Source organism: Dermochelys coriacea, chromosome 3 (assembly GCF_009764565.3).
Source record: "Dermochelys coriacea isolate rDerCor1 chromosome 3, rDerCor1.pri.v4, whole genome shotgun sequence".
NCBI lineage: Eukaryota > Metazoa > Chordata > Testudines > Dermochelyidae > Dermochelys > Dermochelys coriacea.
The window spans coordinates 65666846-65689357 of record NC_050070.1 but is presented as its reverse complement, the minus strand read 5'-3'; the positions used below and the strand labels follow the sequence as shown (position 1 = coordinate 65689357).

General features: G+C 39.9%; 1 protein-coding gene across 33 annotated transcripts in view; it reads left to right on the top strand.

The window, feature by feature from the left end:
• SNAP91 (synaptosome associated protein 91) overlaps window positions 1–22512 on the top strand; it is a 138383-nt gene that overhangs the window by 78452 nt on the left and 37419 nt on the right. For 21 of the 33 annotated variants that reach the window (XM_043510601.1, XM_043510600.1, XM_043510596.1 and 18 more), the window contains exons 13-16: window positions 7212–7321; window positions 8898–8998; window positions 21993–22007; window positions 22163–22333. In XM_043510601.1, the coding sequence (XP_043366536.1) occupies window positions 7212–7321; window positions 8898–8998; window positions 21993–22007; window positions 22163–22333 (397 nt within the window). Of the gene's footprint in view, window positions 1–7211; window positions 7322–8897; window positions 8999–9436; window positions 13276–16216; window positions 16737–21992; window positions 22008–22162; window positions 22334–22512 lie in introns of those variants that run through there. The other 12 variants (XM_038395306.2, XM_038395294.2, XM_043510589.1 and 9 more) reach the window with 4 other exon arrangements.

Below are 22512 nucleotides of genomic sequence, written 5' to 3'. Positions count from 1 at the left end.
ATCTTTTTCTCTGGTGGTATATTTACTGTGAGGAGACTGCCCTTTTGAGTTCTCCTCTGTTTGATTTGCCATCCCCTATTTGGCTTTTTTCAGATCACTGTTTTTCCCTCTCAAATGTCTTCATCATTTTGTTATAGAAACTCTAATACCAACCAGCATCCCGCCTTATCCAAATGAACTTAAAGGACATGGGCACTGCCTCTCTCTGAGGCCTGGTCATGTCAGCTCAGAGGACAGGGTCTCTGCAAATATTTGGTATCAGTCTGTCAGTGCCCAGGAAACATGACTCAAGTCATTCATTCATACATTGAAATCATTCTGACAGGTTTCAGAGTACCAGCCGTGTTAGTCTGTATTCGCAAAAAGAAAAGGAGTACTTGTGGCACCTTAGAGACTAACAAATTTATTAGAGCATAAGCTTGAAGTGAGCTGTAGCTCACGAAAGCTTATGCTCTAATAAATTTGTTAGTCTCTAAGGTGCCACAAGTACTCCTTTTCTTTTTGAAATCATTCTGTAGATCAAACTTGTATGCACTAAAGGCTTCCACAAAGACAGAGGGATTGAATAGTCAACTCGCTAGGAGTAAGGTGGCTGTTGTGAATTTTCAGTTGTGCAAGGTGTTTCAACAGCTTTTAATGCCTACTTCTTCCAAGGAATATAGAAGTAGTAATACCTACCTCTTGTATAGACTTTTCATCTGTAGATCTCAAAGTGCTTTACAAAGGAGGTCAGTAGCCTCATCCCTGTCTTACAGATGGGGAAACTTAAGCACACAGAGGTAAAGTGTCTTGCCTAGTGTACCCAGCAAGCCAGATCCAGGCCAAGAACTCAAGTCTTCTGACTCGTCCAGAGCTCTGTCGGTCCATTAGGCAACACCACCTCCATGTATTGACATTGTGCACATGGTCCAAGGGCAAACTTCAGGCCCAAAATCTCAGAGCAGGGCTTTGAGATGGGCTCCATACACCTGACAGCTGCAATGTATATGGTCACATTCTCATAACCCTGCTGCTCCAGAGACTGTGCCCCAAGGCAAGTCTGGCCACACCTAGATCTTCTGAAAAGTGGTGACTCCCTGAAATATTGCCACATATGGACTAAGAGTAAAATATCAAAGGATTATGTTTGGCAGTGTTTCCAGACTTCCCTTGTATATCTTTGGGGAGATACCCATCTTCCTTGGTCTGAGGAATATCATAGAAGATTAGGGTTAGAAGAGACCTCACAAGGTCATAGAGTCCATCCCCCAGCTCAAAGTAGGACCAACACCAATTAAATCATCCCAGCCAGGGCTTTGTCAAGCCAGGTCTTAAAAACCTCAAAGAAAGGAGATTCCACAACCTCCCTAGGTAACCCATTACAATGCTTCACCACCTTCCTAGTGAAATAGTGTTTCCTAATATCCAACCTAGACCTCCCCCACTGCAACTTGAGACTACTGCTCCTTATTCTGTTATCTGCCACCACTGAGAACATCCAAGCTCCATCCTCTTTGGAATCCCCCTTCAGGTAGTTGAAGGCTGCTATCAAATCCCCCCTGACTCTTCTCTTCTGCAGACTAAACAAGCCCAGTTCCCTCAGCCGCTCCTCGTAAGTCATGTTCCTCAGCTCCCTGATCATTTTCGTTGCCCTCCGCTGGACTGTCTCCAATTTGTTCACATCCTTTCTGTAGTGGGGTGCCCAAAACTGGATGCAATGCTCCAGATGTGGCCTCACCAGTGCCTAATAGAGGAGAATAATCACTTCCCCCAATCTCCTGGCAGTGCTCCTACTAATGCAGTCCAATAAGCTGTTAGCCTTCTTGGCAACAAGGACACACTGTTGACTCATATCCAGCTTCTCATCCACTGTAATCCCCAGGTCCTTTTCTGCAGAACTGCTGCTTAGCCAGTTGGTCCCCAGCCTGTAGCAGTGCATGGGATTCTTGTCCTTTTTGAACCTCATCAGATTTCTTTTGGCCCAATCCTCCAATTTGTCTAGGTCACTCTGGACCCTATCCCTACCCTCCAGCGTATCTACCTCTTCCCCCCCACCCCTCAGCTTAGTGTCATCCACAAACTTGCTGAGGGTGCAGTCCATCCCATCATTAATAAAGATGTTGAACAAAATCACCCCAGGACCGATCCTTAAGGCACTCTGCTTGATACCAGCTGCCAACTAGACATAGAGCCGTTGATCACTACCCTTTGAGCCTGGCAATCTAGCCATCTTTCTGTCCACCTTTATAGTCCATTCATCTAATCCATACTTTTTTAACTTGCTGGCAAGAATACTGTGGGAGACCATATCAAAAGCTTTGCTAAAATCAAGATGTATCATGTCCACTGGTTTCCCCATATGCACAGAGCCAGTTATCTCATCATAGAAGGCAATCAGGTTAATCAGGTATGACTTGCCCTTGGTGAATCCATGTTGACTGTTCCTGATCACCTTCCTTTCCTCCAAGTGCTTCAAAATGGTTTCCTTGAGAGCCTGCGCCATGACTTTTTCCAGGGACTGAGTTGAGGCTGACCCAGTCTGTAGTTCCCCAGGTTCTCCTTGTTCCCTTTTTAAAAGTTGGGCACTATTTGCCTTTTTCCAGTCGTCCGGAACCTCCCAAATTGCCATGAGTTTTCATAGATAATGGCCAGTGGCTCTGCAATCACATCAGCCAATTCCCTTTGCAACCTCAGATGCATTAGATCTGGACCCATGGACTTTTGCATGTCCAGCTTTTATAAATAGTCCTTAACCTGTTCTTTTACCACTGAGGGCTGCTCTTCTCCTCCCCACACTGTGTTGCCCTGGACAACAGTGTGGGAGCTGACCTTGTCTGTGAAGACCTGAGGCAAAAAAAGCATCGAGTACTTCAGCTTGTTTCACATCACTTGTCACTAGGTTGCCTCCCCCATTCAGTAAGGGTCCCACACTTTCCCTGACCATTTTCTTGTGGCTAACATACCTGTAGAAACCCTTATTGTTACCCTTCACATCCCTTGCTAGCTGCAACTCCAGTTGTGCTTTGGCCTTCCTGATTACACCCCCTGCATGCTCAAACAATATTATTATACTCCTCCCTAGTCATCTGTCCAAGTTTCCATTTCTTGTAAGCTTCCTTTTTGTGTTTAAGCTCGCCGAAGATTTTACTCTTAAGCCAAGCGGGTCGCCTGTCATATTTGCTATTCTTTCTGTACATCTGGATGGTTTTGTTCTTGTGCCCTCAATAAGGCTTCTTTAAAATACAGCCAGCTCTCCTGGACTCCTTTTCTCCTCATATTAGCCTCCCAGGGGATCCTACCCATCAATTCTCTGAGGGAGTCAAAGTCCGCTTTTCTGAAGTCCAGGGTCCGTATTTTGCTACTGTCCTTTCTTCCTTTTGTGAGGATCCTGAACTCAACCATGTCATGGTCACTGCTGCCCAGGTTGCCACCCACTTCTATTTCCCCTACCAATTCTTCCCTGTTTGTAAGCAGCAGGTCAAGAGGAGCACGTCCCCTAGCTGGTTCCTCCAGCACTTATACCAGGAAGTTGTCCACAACACTCTGCAAAAACTTCCTGGATTGTCTGTGCACTGCTGTATTGCTCTCCCAGCAGATGTTAGGGTGATTGAAGTCCCCCATTAGAACCAGGGCCTGTGTTCCGGAAACTTCAGTTGTCCAAAGAAAGCCTCATCTACCTCATCCTCCTGCTCCTGTGGTCTATAGCACATGCCCACCACGACATCACCCATGGTGCTCTCTCTTCTAAACTTAACCCAAAGACACTCAACAGGTTTTTCTGTAGTTTCATACTGGAGCTCTGAGCAGTCGTACTGCTCTCTTACATACAGTGCAACTCCTCCACCTTTTCTCCCTTGCTTGTCTTCCTGAACCGTTTATACCCATCCATGACAGTGCTCCAGTCATGTGAGCTACCCCACCAAGTCTCTGTTGTTCCAATCACATCATAGTTCTTTGACTGTGCCAGGACTTCCAATTCTTCCTGCTTGTTTCCCTGGCTTCTTGCATTCATGTACATGCACCTATGATAACTAGCCGATTGCCCTGCTTTCTCAGTATGAATCAGGAGGCCCCCACTGTTGCACCCTCCTCCTTGTTTCCTCCTGGTATCCCACTTACCTCAGGGCGTAGGTCACTGTCCCCTGGTGATCCTAGTTTAAAGCCCTCCTCACTAGGTTAGCCAGCCTGCCTGCGAAGATACTCTTCCCTCTCTTCATTAGATGGACCCTTACCTCTTGGTTTGGAAAACATGATTTTTAAAATTCTTGAAGCTGTGGCCCAAAAAGCCTTTGTTTTCCAACAGACTCTGCAGTGAATGACATGCAGCCCTATCCACATTCCAACCCAATATCCATCAATAAAAGGTGAAAATACCTAGATGGAAATGTCCAGATGCATCACTGTGACTATTCTTGGGGTACCCAGGACTGAGTCACCTTGTTACCCCTCTGCCGTCAGTATGAGAGAGACTTGATTATGCTTAATTGTATATCAGCTCACTGATGTATATCCAAGAGAGGTGAATAAATATCATATGTCCGCCAGAAAAACTGTTTCTCCACCTCTGCTGAGGATTCGTACCTTGACACAGACTCCAAGAACATATTTTCATTGTTTATGTGCATAACTCCTTACAAAGTATCTGTAGGTACATTTCTCAATGATACTAAAAACCAGTGAGACTCCAGCTTTTATTTAAGACCTCACATGGCATTCTGTGGTGAACCAGCATGTATATACAGGAATTGGGACTTTGCTGTAACCCCCTTGCCTGCTGGCATTAAGGGGCTATTGGGTTACAACCATGTACTATTGTGTTCAGTCTTCATTACTTGTGATTGCAGAATACAATAACAAGCCCTAGTCAAGGGGATGCATGACTTTGTGTCCCAGACAGTAATTCCAGATTCTTCTGATGGAAAAATCATTAGTCCTTTCAAGTACCTACACTGCTAACCGTTGGACTGACTTCTGCAAGGTGAATTACTGAGTGAAGAACTGAAGAGCACCCTGAGTCTTTGATTCTGTTACTCTGAATAGGTAGTTGTAGTTACAATTGATAAATGCAGCACTCTTTAAACCTACTTTCATGGTATATCTTAATGCTTGCAATCTGTCAAATGAGGGCAGCTGCCTCAAAAGTGAATTGTTGCAGTGGTGCACAACAGAGAACTATGGGCTTTCCTGACAGTTCATTAATAATAGGAGAATCTGCTATATGACCACAGAAGTTAACAAAGCTATAGTTAGGTTTTTGGCCTGTTCTCACAGCATTAGTTATATTTTAATACCAGATAGTGTTACAACACATCAGTAATAGCTTAAATATTTAAAAGGAACTGCTGCTGATATAAAGCTTTTCAAATTGCCCATAAAATCCTGCAAAGCAGCTCTGTGGGAGTCCAACTTTTTGGAGATGACAACATTTCATTTTACACATAACTTGACCTATTTTTGAGATGGATCTCACTCTATTGTACCCTCCCCTACATTCTTGGGTTATCCATTATGTAGGATTTGATCTAAACCTCTCTCTCACCATTTGGAAGCTTCCTGGATCATCCTGATTTCTCTACCCCCAAGGAGGAGGCATAGTATCTTTATTCCTAATTTTCTTTTCCAGCCACATAAACTGGATTACCGTTTTTACCATGAGTATATACTTACCCACTTCCTAAATAACCCCAAATCCCTTGTATATTTTCTTGCAGTTCTGCTTTTAATACCCTTATGAAAGGGTAATATCTATCTCTTCCCACAGGCAGTCTCACTTCAAAATTCTTAAACATCACCCATACTCCTAGCCTTGAGGAGGCATGTTGATCTATCCAAAGTACCATCAAATGAAGAACTTGTTTCTCTGTAATTGTTGTCTGAATGTACAATAATATTTGATTTTCTTTTATGTTCCCAATATTTTTCTTGATAGAATTTCTCAGTTTAGCTGTTTTTCCCCCCCCAGATATTACTTTCCCAGGGAACTACCATGTTGGTAATTGGTGATGCTGGTACTTCTCATCTTCAGAGCATTTTACGCATTAACTAATTAGCCTCTGATTGTTAATTCTTCATTATTCTTGTTCCCTTTACCCTCTACCTCCACTCAGACAAGGCACTTGAGGTGCTATGCAATGATTCATAGTGGAACAGTACAGTATCTAAACAGAATCCTCTTACCAAAAAAGGGTATTTCTGACAAGAAAAGAAATGCAGAAACAAAGTGCCAACAATTATCATGTTTTCTGTTTACATTCTGTTTTCACATTTTAGTGGGTGGGGAACTAGAATCATTTTAAAAGTTGGAGGATGGATGGGACAGAAATTGATGAAGAGCAAATTTCTTTCCCTCGATCAGTATAGCAAAAATAACCTCCAACACCTCCACCACCAGCATAAGACTTAATGTGGGATCTTCTTAAAGGTGGATGGTGGCAAACTGTTGATCCCTGTCAGAGTAAAGAAATTTGAGATTACAAACTTTAGCCATAAGAGCCACAGACAGTGTTTGGATGTTGCACCTAAGAGTAGGTATCTCCCAATAATATCTTTAACTGTTATGGAGACAGTTGCCTGTAATAAGTTGTTTTAACAAACCGTAATCTTGGGTCTGTTTACTTCAGTTCATGAAATACTCAAAGTATTTTCTTTTAAACTGGTTTATCAAGCTTCTCAGGTTGGAGGGTATGTAGTGGAAAGTAGTTATGTGCAAACGTGTAAACATGTCTAGTACAAAGAAACAAGCCACATAATATCTATCTTTTTTTTATAGTTGACCATTTTTTCTTTTCTCAATTGCACTGAAACTAAATGCATAGGGTGAATAACTTGCATCTCCAAGAAAACAGATAAGTTGGGATTTGAGGCTTTGGAAAGGCAGGGTTTAAGAAGCTTACCCAGTGACCAGACATCCCCCATGCAAGTAAAGGATCCCATAAACAGAGCACACAATTAGTTAACTGGTGTTCTGTACTTGTGTGGTTTTTCAAATTTGCTAGTCCATTAAAGCATTTCTTATTTAAGAATATTTGTGCTGCTCAGTCTTCGAAGGAAAAGAAATTGCACTCTGTAGGGAGACTTGATTTCCTTGTGTTGTTCCCAGATTAATTTTGAATCACTAGAAAATTTCATTTTTGTATTAAAGGTGGTAATAGTTTGAAAGCCTATGCTAGTTTATATATTGATGATGGCACTACCTTTTTTTTGAGTGATATGTTTTTATGATTTGTCTCCAGTCTTCTCCAGCCACAACTGTTACATCTCCTAATTCTACCCCAGCAAAAAGTATTGATACCTCTCCACCAGTTGATCTCTTTGCAACTTCATCTACAGCAGCTCCAGTCAGGTTAGTTCTGCAATACGTTAATCGTGAACTGTGTTTGTGTTGCCCACAGACCCTTTTGCCATTTCACATTGTGAATTTTAAAAGCTAAGCATGTTGCATAGTTCTGAGAAATGCTGCACCTGCTATACAAATTCTAGATCTCTGGAGTTATACCAGTTACAGCTCTACAGTTTTTAGTCACTGGACTCATTCACAATTTTTAGTTTACTTAACACTGAATGCATAGTATGTTTGTGGGATGGTATGGCATTACAGCTGCACAAACCCTAGATTTATATGACTAATTCCAAGAAAACTGAAATTAGTTCCATAGCTACTTTGAGCAGTATGCAATATCACAACCATTAAGCACTACTACTTCATATAAACAAACATAAGTTCTGTTTGACTAAAATATATGTTAAGGGAAAAAGTGCTAACTTAATTGATTTTTATTTCTTTGTTAACCTTAAATATTAATCTTCACATCTAAATAGACATGCTGAAAAAAATTAACTTTTTCACTTCTTCAGTCTTTTTGAAGGGTGACTTACTGAAATTGATTAGTTGGTGATATAGCTCTAAAATGAGCCCTTGATATTAACTTTCTCCCTGTTGCCTGTTCAGTACCTGGTGCATAGGTCTATGGCTTTCTGACCTAAGGGACAGAAATATTTTGGAAGATAGTTGCTGTGACTGAAAACAGAGTTCCATTCCTATTGGTCCTAAAAGGGTTTTGATTTTCCTTTTAGAAATTCTGCAGCAGTATTTCCTCTATTGTGCTTTGTCCTACAGTATCATTGCACTTTAACTGCGTCCTCTAGAGACACAGAACAGTACCAAAAAGAAAAGGAGTACTTGTGGCACCTTAGAGACTAACAAATTTATTAGAGCATAAGCTTTCGTGAGCTACAGCTCACTTCATTGGATGCATTCCATCCGATGAAGTGAGCTGTAGCTCACGAAAAATTATGCTCAAATAAATTTTAGTCTCTAAGGTGCCACAAGTACTCCTTTTCTTTTTGCGAATATAGACTAATACGGCTGCTACTCTGAGAACAGTACCAGCATCCAGTAATATAAAAAAATGGTTAGGAGCAATGGTGTCCTCACTCCAGGTGCTGAATACCTTCAGCATTTATTGAGCTAAATGTGTATTAAAGGCATTTACAAAAAGAAAAAAGAAAAGGAGTACTTGTGGCACCTTAGAGACTAACAAATTTATTAGAGCATAAGCTTTCGTGAGCTACAGCTCACTTCATCGCATCCGATGAAGTGAGCTGTAGCTCACGAAAGCTTATGCTCTAATAAATTTGTTAGTCTCTAAGGTGCCACAAGTACTCCTTTTCTTTTTGCGAATACAGACTAACACGGCTGCTTCTCTGAAACCTGTAAAGGCATTTAGTAGCTTCTGCAGGATTAAGTTCTGATCCAGAAAAATAGTTGCTTTACAGTGGTTTAACAGCCTAATCTTGTTCACAACATTTACACTCCAGTGTAACCTGGAACAGCTTTTACTTTGCAGAATTATACAAATTTTGGTTTTTTTCTTCACCCCTTCCCCCCCCCCCCCCCGCTTCCCCTCTACCCCCAATAGCACTTCCAAACCATCCAGTGATCTTCTAGATCTTCAGCCAGATTTCACATCTACTGGGCAAGCAGCTCCAACTGCTCCAGCAGAAGCGACTTCATGGGGAGGTAAAGTACCTTTTTGTTTTACACTCACTTTTCCTTTTAATCTCACTCTTAGATTGGCAGCTGAACTGAAACTTGACTTTCCCTACTGTTATGAAAAGAACAAACCATGTTCCAAACTCACTCACTAGCTTCAGCTGACAAAAGTCAGTGGAACTCAGACTGTAGGCTCTTTGTAGTGAAGAATCTTCTAGGGGTGGATGTGCAGCCATACAAGCTGTCAACAGTCCTTATCCGATGTGGGAGCCAGAGTGTGGAGCCCAGAAACAGCTGGGAAGGAGATGATGGGGGTGGGGTGGGGGCCCTGGAACAGCCTGGTGGTGTGCTGATTAAGTAGGGATGGGGCATAGGGATAGGAGTCAAAATACCAGCCTTCTAATCTATGTCAGTAACTTGATATATGACTGGGGGTAAGTCACTTAACAAAAGTTTTCCCTGCAGGCAAGTGAGATCTGTAGAAGATAGGCACCATGAAAATTCTCAACTATTGGCTCTATTACTTCTTGGATTTCTTAATCAGCCCTTGCTCAGTGAGTGGTGGTATTTTTTTTAGTTGGCCTGTAAGTGTATTAACAATCTTAGGAATCCTAAACGTTGAAACGCTATTTCCTGAAATACTTACAGCTGAACAAAACTGCTGTTATCTGCAGCTGTATCTGCATAGCCACAATATGCAAAATCCTAAAAAATTTCAGTTCAGGCTAATGCTACTTTATATCAGAAACATTTCATGGACTCAAATTCTCTGAAATTTCTAAGGAAGAAGAGGCTTTTTGGGCAATGTATTTTATATATCTGGTCAGTATTTTCTCTGATTTTTGAACTCTTAGAGCAGCAACTCTTGTGGATCTTCTAGCTCTAAAGTTTTTTCCGTATTAACCACCTATTTTCAAAGATCTTAAGGCCAGAAAGGAAAATTATGATCAACTCTCCTAACCTTCTTTCTACAGAATACATGCCGTAGAATGTCACCTAGTTTTTCCTGCATGAAGCCTATAACTTCTGGTTAAGCTAGAGCATATCCTTTTTAAGGACATCAAATCTTGATATAAAGACTTCAAGTAATGGAGAATCCACTACATAAGTTGTTCTAGTGGTTAATTCCCCTCTGTGTTAAAGATATAACAAGATCCAGTGGTTGGGAGCCGGAGCTAGACAAATTCACGATTGTCCCTTCTATGTAGATATTTGTAGACCATGACCTCTTAATCTTCTCTTGGATAAACTGCATAGATGAAGCTATTTTCATCTTCCTTGGTAAAGCAGGTTTTCTAGACCTCAAGTCGTTCTTGTAATAGTTTTCTGAATTTTTTTCCAATCTGTCTACATCCTTTTTAAAGCATGGGTAACCGAACTGGACAGAGTATTTCAGTAATAATCTTACTAATACCATCTATGGGGGTAATAATACCTCCTTACTTCTCAATATTTCCTCTTGTACATCTAAGCGATGTGTTTCCTCTTAGCCATTGTATTGTACTGGAGCTCATGTTTAGTTGGCTGTCCACTATGACCATAAGTCTTTTTCTGTATTCCAGAGTATTTGTCCCCTCTCCCAGTCCTATAAGTGTGACCTATATTCTTGGTTCCTAGAAGTATGACCTTGCATTAACTATGTTAAAATGTGTGTTCAAGTGACTCCAGCTTACCATGCATTTCAACTCAGTGTGTAGAACTGACTTATCCTTGTTGTCTGCTCCACCAGTTTTTATCATCTGCGGATTTTATTGGCAATTATCAATGATCTGGAAGAAAACAAGATTTAAATGTGGAATAGCATTGAGTCCAAAACAGATGGCAATAGGTCCCCACTAAAAATGCCCTCAATTAATGATGTTTACTCATTTACAGTTATTTCTTTATCTATCTATCTATCTATCTATCTAGACAGCTTGTAACAGATTTAATATGGGCTACATTGTTTTTTGTATTGTGTTAATTTTTAATTAGTCATGTGGTATCAAGTGAAATACCTTACAGAAATCTATATATGGTCAACATATGCCTTTATCAACCAAACTTTAATCTCCTCTTAAAAAAAATAGGCCAAACTTGATTATTTTATCTTTCATAAAAATATATTGTCTGGAAATAATTATGCAGCCATGCTTTAATTCTTCATTGATGGCATCCTGTATTGGCCTTTCTATGATTTTGTCTTGGATCATGGTCAAGCTAAGCACCCTGTAGTTACCCAGGTTATCGTATTTACCTTTTATAAATAGTAGCATATTAGCTTTTATCCAGGCCACTGGATTTTGTTTAAATATCAACGTTGCAAACATCTCAGCCAATTCCTCTAAAAATCCTTAGGTGCCCATTATCTGCAGAATTAAATTCACAATTGTTCTTTAGCATTTTTAAACATCTTAATTACAGTTGAAGTAGAAAGTATTTCATTATCATGTGAATGTCCTCCAACTTGTTTCTGCATACAGAACAAAAATATTTTTGAACCCTTCTGCCATATCTAAGTCTATGACAATTTTAGCATCCTTATCTGGTAATGTACCTATAACACAACTAGAATTTCTTTTGTTCTTGATGTAATAAGTTCCTTCTTATTTTCTTATAACTTACTGAATGTAATTTTTAATACCCTTTTAACCATTTTATTAGGAAAGCACTTGTTTTGACAATTTGAATTATTTTTTTATTCTAATAAGTCTCTACTTTACCATTGGCAGTAATACAAATATGGTGACGGGTTAAATATGTAGTAACTCTGTGTGAGATAATATGCTATGGCAAGGAATAACTCTGTGCCTTACTCTGACACATCCTTCAGGCAACTGGCAAATCCATTAAAGTATTATGTACTGGAATAGGTTGTTTTTTATATATTTTGTGAGGTTTCTTTATTTTGAAACTGGGATTTATTTTTTCAGTCTTGGGGGATAAGATAGGATTTAAAATTAGCTCTAAAAATTAAGTTAAATTTACCTAACTAAATATCCAGGACTCCATAAGAGAATGCAAGCAGTCAGTAAATGTATTTTAGATTCTCTTCCTGTTGCTTTGCTGAAATTTGTACACTGTGGAATACGCTTTCATAAAAGCTAGGCTTCCTTTCCCATGGGGTACTCTGGGCTTCCCATCCACTTCCTTCCTCAGTGCTCTTGCATCAGTTATTGCAATTCAGCAGAGGAAATCAGAATGCTGCTATTTTCCAGTGTTTGTACACTTGTCAGGTAAAGGGACATTGTTGGAAAGCAACAATAGATGTTTATGCTTCTACTCCCTATCCTCCTCTGTGTTATGTGCCACCTGCACGCAAAGCCAAAAGAGCTTGATACTCAAAGCCAGATCAACTCATTAAATGGTTTAGGAATGATTCAGACACAAGTGGGGAGGAGAAAAAAAAATGAGGTTTCTCCTGATAGTCAACTTTTAAATGGTCACTAGGTAAAATAATTAAAAAGAAACTTATACTGTCCTTAGGTCTTAAAGGTTAATTGTAAACAAAAGCGTATTTATCTTCAACTGGATATGGGGCTGCCTTCTTTTAAGAAAGGGGAGGATAGTTCAGCAAGGTATATGGTGATTGCTTTAGGTTCCAAATGTCCATCCCCCACTGCTTCTAGCTGTCTCCTTTTTTCATTGGTGTTCCAACATACCTTATATTGCATCCACCACAGAACTCTGTAAGAATAGGGACTGCCTGAGGGCGTTGTTTATCATAATATGCCATTGTCAACTTCATCTCTTTACAATGTAAAATTAAAATAATAATAAACTAAAGAAAGTATGAGATGGGATGCACAAGTATGGAGTATTTCACCATTCATATGAACCTTGTGCTACAGTTGAAGTGAGTTATTCTAGAACGAAGACATGAACATGGCAGAAAAAATTGGATAAATTAAATTTATAACTGGTCAAGGCTCTTCATTCGTCCCGACTTCTTCCTTTGCATCAGTCTAGACAGCAGCTCTCACAAGTATTGAGAAGTCGACAGTCTACTTGTCTTCATATGCCACATATTCCTTTCTTTCAGCAATGCCAAGCAGTTGTAATGTGTGAACCAAAAGTTTTAACATTCTCTTATAGCTTGTAACATCTTCTTGTAGGATTCAAGAAACTTGAGTCTCTAGGCTTCAAACCTCGACTAATTTTATATGCTGAAAGAAGTTTAGAAATGTGGATCTAGAGATAGGGAAAAGAAACCATGACACTAAGAAAGAGAGAATAGCAGTTGTGGCTAAAAGCCTGTTTTTATTTTTACAGTTTAAGGCACATCAGAAACTTTGTTTTTAGTACAGTGACATAATCTATATCACAGGTTTCAGAGTAGCAGCCGTGTTAGTCTGTATTCGCAAAAAGAAAAGGAGTACTTGTGGCACCTTAGAGACTAACAAATTTATTAGAGCATAAGCTTTCGTGAGCTACAGCTCACTTCATCGGATGCATTTGGTGGAAAAAACAGAGGAGAGATTTATATACACACACACAGAGAACATGAAACAATGGGTTTCTCATACACACTGTAAGGAGAGTGATCACTTAAGATAAGCCATCACCAACAGCAGGGGGGGGGGGAAGGAGGAAAACCTTTCATGGTGACAAGCAGGTAGGCTAATTCCAGCAGTTAACAAGAACACCATACAAAGCAAAGCTGCAGCGATTAGCAAAAGATCTTCTAAAGCAGTTCCAAGTAAAGAATATCAGAGGAACAGTGGGGGGTGGGGTGGGAGGGAGAAATACCATGGGGAAATAGTTTTACTTTGTGTAATGACTCATCCATTCCCAGTCTCTATTCAAGCCTAAGTTAATTGTATCCAGTTTGCAAATTAATTCCAATTCAGCAGTCTCTCGTTGGAGTCTGTTTTTGAAGCTTTTTTGTTGAAGTTTAGCCACTCTTGGGTCTGTGATCGAGTGACCAGAGAGATTGAAGTGTTCTCCAACTGGTTTTTGAATGTTATAATTCTTGACATCTGATTTGTGTCCATTCATTCTTTTACGTAGAGACTGTCCAGTTTGGCCAATGTACATGGCAGAGGGGCATTGCTGGCACATGATGGCATATATCACATTGGTAGATAATCACATCAGCCACACTATCAGAGGCTCGTTCACCTGCGCATCTACCAATGTGATATATGCCATCATGTGCCAGCAATGCCCCTCTGCCATGTACATTGGCCAAACTGGACAGTCTCTACGTAAAAGAATGAATGGACACAAATCAGACGTCAAGAATTATAACATTCAAAAACCAGTTGGAGAACACTTCAATCTCTCTGGTCACTCGATCACAGACCCAAGAGTGGCTAAACTTCAACAAAAAAGCTTCAAAAACAGACTCCAACGAGAGACTGCTGAATTGGAATTAATTTGCAAACTGGATACAATTAACTTAGGCTTGAATAGAGACTGGGAATGGATGAGTCATTACACAAAGTAAAACTATTTCCCCATGGTATTTCTCCCTCCCACCCCACCCCCCACTGTTCCTCTGATATTCTTTACTTGGAACTGCTTTAGAAGATCTTTTGCTAATCGCTGCAGCTTTGCTTTGTATGGTGTTCTTGTTAACTGCTGGAATTAGCCTACCTGCTTGTCACCATGAAAGGTTTTCCTCCTTCCCCCCCCCCTGCTGTTGGTGATGGCTTATCTTAAGTGATCACTCTCCTTACAGTGTGTATGATAAACCCATTGTTTCATGTTCTCTGTGTGTGTGTATATAAATCTCTCCTCTGTTTTTTCCACCAAATGCATCCGATGAAGTGAGCTGTAGCTCACGAAAGCTTATGCTCTAATAAATTTGTTAGTCTCTAAGGTGCCATAATCTATATCGTATATGGTCACAAACTCTTTTTTAAAAGTGATTTGGATTTTTTCCATGTATCTGCACTTTAACAGTTAAGTAATGTTGCTTTCTGAAAATTTCTCCCTCTTTTGCTTAGCTTCAGTATAGCTGCCATGCTTCCATTTATTATACAAACTTTTCTGTAGCTGCAGGTGCAATAATCTGCTTTCATTTCTTTCTGTGGCAGTAGACTTTAATAAGGGCAAGGTTTGGGAAATAAAAATTGCAGAATTAATGGAACATAATGTACCAAATGCAATGTAGGGAAGGGGTGAGCAAGCAAAGAGGAAGTGGGCTGAAGGAATGCAGTGTATTACTAAGGCAGTGTTGGAAACCTTTGGCACGCGGCCCATCAGGGTAATCTGCTGGCGGGCTGCGAGACGTTTTGTTTACATTGACTGTCCGCAGGAACAGTTCCCAATGGCCGTGGTTTGCCATTCCCAGCCAATGGGAGCTGTGGGAAGTGGCACAGGCCGCAGGGACATGCTGGCTGCCGCTTCCCGCAGCTCTCATTGGCTGGGAACGGCAAAACGCAGCCACAGGGAGCTGCGGGGGGCCGTGCCTGCGGACGGTCAACATAAACAAAATGTGCGGCCTGCCAGTGGATTACCCTGATGGGCCGTGTGCCAAAGGTTGCTGACCCTTGTACTAAGGATTCAGTAGATTAAATTTTGCAATTTCTTGGACCTCTGTGATGGAAGTTTACTTACATTCTTCCCCATTTCTAATTAACACAAAGTTGAGAACAGACAACTTTTTTGAGCCTTTCCCTATTTGTTACTGAAATCTAAGGCACTTTGAAAAATCCCACCCTAAATTACTTGTGACCCCAAGTTAGCCATCCAGGGTTTGTCTACACTGCAATTAGACACCCATGACTGGCCCATGCCAGCTGGGTTTAGGCTAAGGGACTATTGAATTGTAGTATAGACATTCAAGCTCAGGCTGCAGCCCAGGTCTGGGCCTTCCTACGTCAGAGTCCCAGAGCTTGGGCTGCAACCCAAGCCTGAGATCTGTAAGCCAGAGTCAGCTGGCATGGGCCAGCTGCAGTTATCTAATTACAGTATAGACATACCCTGAGGTGCTTTTGGAAGTCCCACCCTTTAATTTCTGCAGTGTCTAATGATTGTTAGACTTGCAAAGGGAATGATTGATTAAAATCAGCAAAGCAGTGCTGCAAGCTATATCTACTGAAACAATATATAGTATGTGGGTATGATTCATTCCTCTAGGAAGTGTCCCATATGTTAACTGTTCAGTTTTGTTTCTTGAGACAATATTTTCCTTGGACATGTTGTAAAAATATTTGCAAGGAAAAATTATAGTTCCCTACAACATCAGAATATCATGAAATGTTAAAGTAGATTAGTTTTAAACTGTGACCTAATACTCACCTTTTGATAATTTCACAGCTTCATTCCTCTGTTCCACAAAAATATCTGTAATGGCAGTAAGTATAAAAAGCAGTAAAACATTATTTTAAAACTTGCATTCTTAAATAGTTGCAATGTTTTTCTTTTTAATTGCTTTATAAAACAATAATTGAAACTTTTTTTAACAACATTTTAGTAGGCTACCATGCTAGGAAATTAGAAGACTTCCGTACAATATGATCATCTATAAATTAGTGAGGTAACAAATTGGTTATGTATAAGTATAGACAAATGCAAGGTGGGAATGTTTCAACAACAGTATCTCTAGTCAAGCTTTCAAAGCTCAGCCAGGTATGCAGTGATATGTTTTTTTAATATACCTCCTGCTACTGTTGTAAAATCCTTTATGGAAGGAAGTATGCCTCTTGACTATCTCAAGTTTAAAAAAAAAAAACCTTCAAAATGTTTGACTTTTTCCCCGATGATGCATGTAGTTCTGTGAATATTCCTCTGGCCTTCGTAATAGGAATTCTGCAGTAAATACTTTATTTCTACAGAGTATGCACTGTTTTGTTTTGTTTTTTGTGTTTTTTTTTGTTTTTTTTACAACAGTGTATGATGTAAAGATTGGTTATATAATATAAAGGGACGATAACTGTTATGGTCATGCTACATGTATTTATAGTGTTCCTCTGCTCTGTAACTTTTCATCAGGGAAGAATTTTTAATGACTGTACTGGCCCATACACTACATATGTGTGCCGTACACTACATTAGCTTGTGCTCAGTGTGCTTCAGACTAAAGCTGTGAGCAGACTAATAGAGAGTTGATTTAAAACAAGAAATCCAAACCATTCTCTAAATAATAGTGTCACAGCCAGTGGATTTTGCATCATTGTAAAGATGAACTGGAACTGCATAGTCACTCCTTCCTGTCTTCTTGAAGTTAAAGGTTTTTACTCCTTGCATCTCTGTAGTGAAAGGTTATAAGAGCTACTGTTTTTCTGAAGCTGTGAAATCTTTTATTTTGCAGTTCTGCACTTTGATAGTCAATTGAGAACTAGAAGTACCCCGTGGTATTTTGATACAATAGACCTGCCTTGATGTGTAATAATCCAAAAAATCACTGGCAAATACCAGTTACATTAGTCAGTTATATTTTAAACTAGATCGAAACAGGAGGGGGAGTACCCCTTATACCATTTGAGGAGGAAGAGATGGGGGAGATTCTGCTCATCCAAGTTGGATAGAAGACAGGAGCCTTTTTTTAACTGAAGGAGCTGTGCACCCTTCCCCACCCCTCCCTATTATTTTAAACCTTGACCTCAGTGAAGAGGATAACAGCAGTTATGAGTAGGGCCCTACCAAATTCATGGCTATGAAAAATGTGTCCGAACCATGGAATCTGGTCTCCCCCTGTGACATCTGGTGTTTTTTGTGTGCTTTTACCCTATAGTACATAGATGTCACAGGGGAGACCAGTGTTTCTCAAATTGTAATTCTTTACTCAAAAGGGAGTTGCAGCGGGGTCACAAGGTTATTTTGGGGGGAGTCGCAGTATGGCCACCCTTAGTTCTGCATTGCCTTCAGAGCTGGGTGGCCAGAGAGTAGTGGCTGTTGGTTGGGCACCCAGCTCTGAAGGCAGCGTCCACCCTGCCAGCAGCTGTGCAGAAGTAAGGGTGGCAATACCATACCAGGCTATCCTTATTTCTGTGCTGCTGCTGGCAGTGGCTGTTCCTTCAGAGCTGGGCTCCAGGCCAGCAGCTGCTACTCTCCAGCTGCCTGGCTCTGATGTCAGCACTACTGCCAGCAGCAGCGCAGAAGTAAGGGTAGGAATATCGCAAACACCACCGCCCCCACAATAATCTTGCGACCTCCCCCAACACACACACACACACACACACACACACACACACACACACACACACACACTCTCTCTCTCTCTCCTCCCCCCCCTTTGGGGTCAGGATCCTTACAATTACACCACTGTGTGAAATTTCAGATTTAAATGGCTGAAATCATGAAATTTATTATTTTTTAAAATTCTATGACGAGAAATTCACTAAAATGGACCATGAATTTGGTAGGGCCAAATGAGGAGAGTCTGATAAGACTGCAAGAAGTTCAGAGCCAACCAAGGCTTCTTGCAACTTTAGTGTTTTGTTTCCATATCTATGAAATATTTTGTTAGTAAATCACAAATGTTACTTTATAAAATGACGGAGGCATGCTTGTTAAGGGCTCTGTGGTGGATGGGGAGGGAGATGCATAAAAGGTGTGGGTGTAGCTGTGGATGCACATTTTCACCATGTTAGAACTCCATTTTAGAGTGAAAGTTTTCCACAGTTACTACACTTGGTTTCTATCTTGAGTGAAACAAGAGCTTTTGGTATTTTAATTTCACTGTCTGTAGCTGTTAGAAAATGCCAATTTTTGATGGAGATCATTGACTCACATAGCCACCTCTGGTTTGTAACAGATTTGTTGAGACATGCTGCAAGGATTGACTTTCACTTCCTATTAGGCTTATCATATAGGTAAAGGCTTAGTCTCCTTTTCACGATAGTTCATCTTAATTGAATCTTCTAAATCATAGCCACAGTTGTGGCAGGAACCATGAAAAACTTTAATCTGACTCTTTCAATGTGCTCCAAGTCTGACCACTCCTAGAAGAGGATGGCAGTCTCCATGTTAACTTAATAGTAGGCTTTTCTAAAACAAATACCTCCGTTGCCTTTTGAAAATCTGGCACTTGGGGACAAAACTAAAAAGGACTTCATGGGTCATTGCATTCAGTTGCCTGCTGTTGCAGGCAACCATGGGATTACACAACGTTCTTAAATTTATCAAGCTCTTGCTGACTAATGATCTGAAGGTGAAAGTCTCTACATCCCATTATTGCATCCCTGAGCTATTCACTCCAGCTATCAGTTATCACATCTAATAATTTTCTGAACACTTGGTAATAACTTGTTTTGCCCCCTCTTGCATGTTGTGCATTCTAACCAACACTTTGCCCCCATGTATGTAGGGAAATCGCAACACATCTTCTGAATAGAAATACAGCACACACTCTTTCTGTAATACTGTAGCCTTTTTGCTTCTAATATTTAACTCTTGAGTCATTACAGAAAATTGCTTATGTAGCCTCCATTAAGTTTAGGGTGCAAATTGCACAAATCGCTAATAACTGGTTCTTTACTCAGGAAGCTATTCAAGAAATTTTTGTTGGGTTGACATTAGTAGAGCACATACATGGAAATGTGAAGACTTGACTTAAAATGCAAATAAATCCAAGTATAAGGATAATTATACAAGAAAACATACATATATAACAAAACACCCCTGGATCATACATACTTACAGCCTTAGGCTGGTACAAGATAAAGCCCCTTCCCCTCTCCCCAGTGTTGACATATTTACAACCTTATGGAGACTGGTGACAGCGAAGATGGACAAAAAAGGTGGGTGGAGATGACCACAGGAAGACTTGTTCATACTCAGGATTCCACTATTTGGTCTTCTCTTGTGTTCCAATTAGGATGGATTTGACAATCTTTTATATGCCTTTTTCTATTCCATCCACATACATCCAGGACCATATCTGATAACATCCCAGCCCACTTATTCATATTTGGTGTACCGGGCAATCAGTTTCAGGGTTCTGTTAGTCCATATGTGTTATTCCGGTTCCCCATAATTACATTTCCAACGGTTAACCTCACTGATGTATTGAAAGATCGCATTATCTCTTATTGCAAAAAGCCCCTCAGATGCTACTGTCCATTTGCAGTTTACCTATTCATTACAAGATGCATTGCTAAACTATCACAAGATACATATTGCAAACTTTTAGGCCACACCCTAAGCCCTTAACACTTAATGCTTAGGACCTATAGCCAAACCTACTTTAGTACGTATATTTTGGTGGTTCTACTTGCTGTTACAGCTTGAATAACTTGCTTTATTTTACCCAAAACCAGAGACACTCCCCCCCCCGAAGATCAGGTCAGTGGTCAATAATAACCTAAAAATCATGTTTGGTTTTGAGGCTTATCTGATTTTACATCCTATCAGGACATGCTTTGCCAAAGTACTTATGCCTCTGGGAGACTCTGCTTCCTTACTAATGCAGCTGGATTTTTTTCTAAAGCAAAACTCTTCAAATACGATACAGTGAACTTCAAACCACTTGTACTGTGTATTAATCACAATTTTGAACTTTTTTATGGAAGATGTAAGACAAAAAAAATCATATAGGACGCATGAGTGGTATCCTGAAGCAATTGATATAGAATGTTTTTGAATTATCTAATTTTGTCATTGTAATTCTGCTCTAGTTTGTGCATAGGTGCTGGAAGTAGGGGTGCTTGGGGCCCTTCCGCACCCCCTGACTTGAAGTGGTTTCCATAATACATAGGATTTACAGTTTGATTCAATGTCTCTCAGCATCCCCACTATATAAATTGTTATAGTACCCCTGAATGTGTGCCTTTTTGTAGAAATTTGGGGTGAAACAAGGATATAAAAAAAATTCTCATTTTGCTTCCTCATTTTGCACATTGTCCTATCTCCACAATGTTTACTTTGATGTAAAATTTAGAATTTGAGCATAATCATTTAATTCTGGTAGGAAAAGACCAATTGCTATTCAGTTAGATTTCCACAGAGAAATTCAATTTCCAGCCAAAACTGACAAGTTGAAATGACAAAGTTTATATTTAAAGACTCCAATTGGCTATTGATGATAGTTTGTTGCATCATTTTCTGTCTTGAGGTGTGGAGTTTTTTAAAATGGCTCATTTTGGATGACTAACTTCCTTTAACATGAACTCTAGTCTTGAGTCCAAACATTAACCAGCCAGTCCAATGTCTTGTGTGTGTGCATTATATTTCTGGATGAGGGACTAATTTGAATCAGCTTCAGAGATCATATGTCATAGCAGGCTTTGAGGAAAGGGGCAGATTATAATTGAGTGCTCTGTGTGCCAGTTTTTAGAACTGTATTAGTCAAATACGCCTTAACTCTTAAATTGAGGTTTCGTTTTAGTAGGCCATCAGTAGTGGTTACGCAAATCTAAGCGGGGAGAGAATAGTTATCCAAAGGTAAAGTATCACTGACAAACCTTAGAGTGGCCCATTATCCCAGATAATTCCATTAACATATGTAGCTGTAAATGTATGGGTTAAGGGCAAGCACTTTGGCGCGTCCCTTGTAAAAAATAATCTCTTAAATACAGTAGTCTTGAGATCAATGACAGCAATATGGGAAATAGGGAGACTGGTATAATCTGTGGCAACAAAATACTTACAAAAGTGTTTTTCTTGTTCAGCTCCTTCAATGGCAGTATAGTCGTGGATTTTTAATAACTGATGTGACTCGAAGTACTTTTCTTACATGGAAAGAAAACATTTCAGTTAGCTGAAACAAACTATTAATCAGCAGTCCATTCAGACTTGGTATTGGTAGTGTATTTAATAGCAACTATGTAATGAATGAATTTGACAAGTGAATCAAAGTCCCATGGACCAATGGGTGAATAGTTGAATTAAGCTGTTAAAGAAGTGGATTCAGTTCACATATCAGGCTATTCACTTAAGTCTCTACTTTGACCTTTCAAAGTTCCTAAAACTAGACTATCCTATGTAAACTCAGTTCAAGTTATCTATGGCATGTCTGGGTAGGGTAGCATACTAGTGATTGAATTGTTCAGAAATTGTTTATCGTGTGTGGCTAATGTACATGTTCACTCTGGCAGTTTTGTTAACTCTCAGATTTCTTTATATTGCTATCATGTAATGGACAATGTTACAGATCTCTTGGGAGAGGGTGAGTAACACTTTTATTTTCTAAGCTTCTTTAAATAGAGAATTGTTAATATAATTTTAACAGCTGTCTTTACTTCTTGGAGTCTAGTGAGGTTTTTTTTCCCCCGTTCTTCCGCTCACTATTTCCATTTGGTCTTCGTATATGGTTGCATGTAGACAATCTGGCAGCGCTTTCCAGTGTTACTTCTGAGCCACAGATTTCAGATCCATTTGCTCCAGAACCTAGCCCAACTACTGCTGCAACTACTGAAATTGTAACTGCCACAGCATCTGCTACAACTACAACAACCATTACTGCTGTCGCTGCTGAAGTGGATCTCTTTGGAGGTTAGTTTCGTTACTCTAATTATGCAATTTATACAAGAAGAATAAGCCATCTTGAAATCATCCACTTCCATAGTCTAACTAAAAACTTGATCATGTGGTGTCTGAAAGCCCAAATTATTCAAGTAATTAGATACATTTGGCTGGAACTTACAAATTAACTAAAGGTTTCTGGGTTTTTG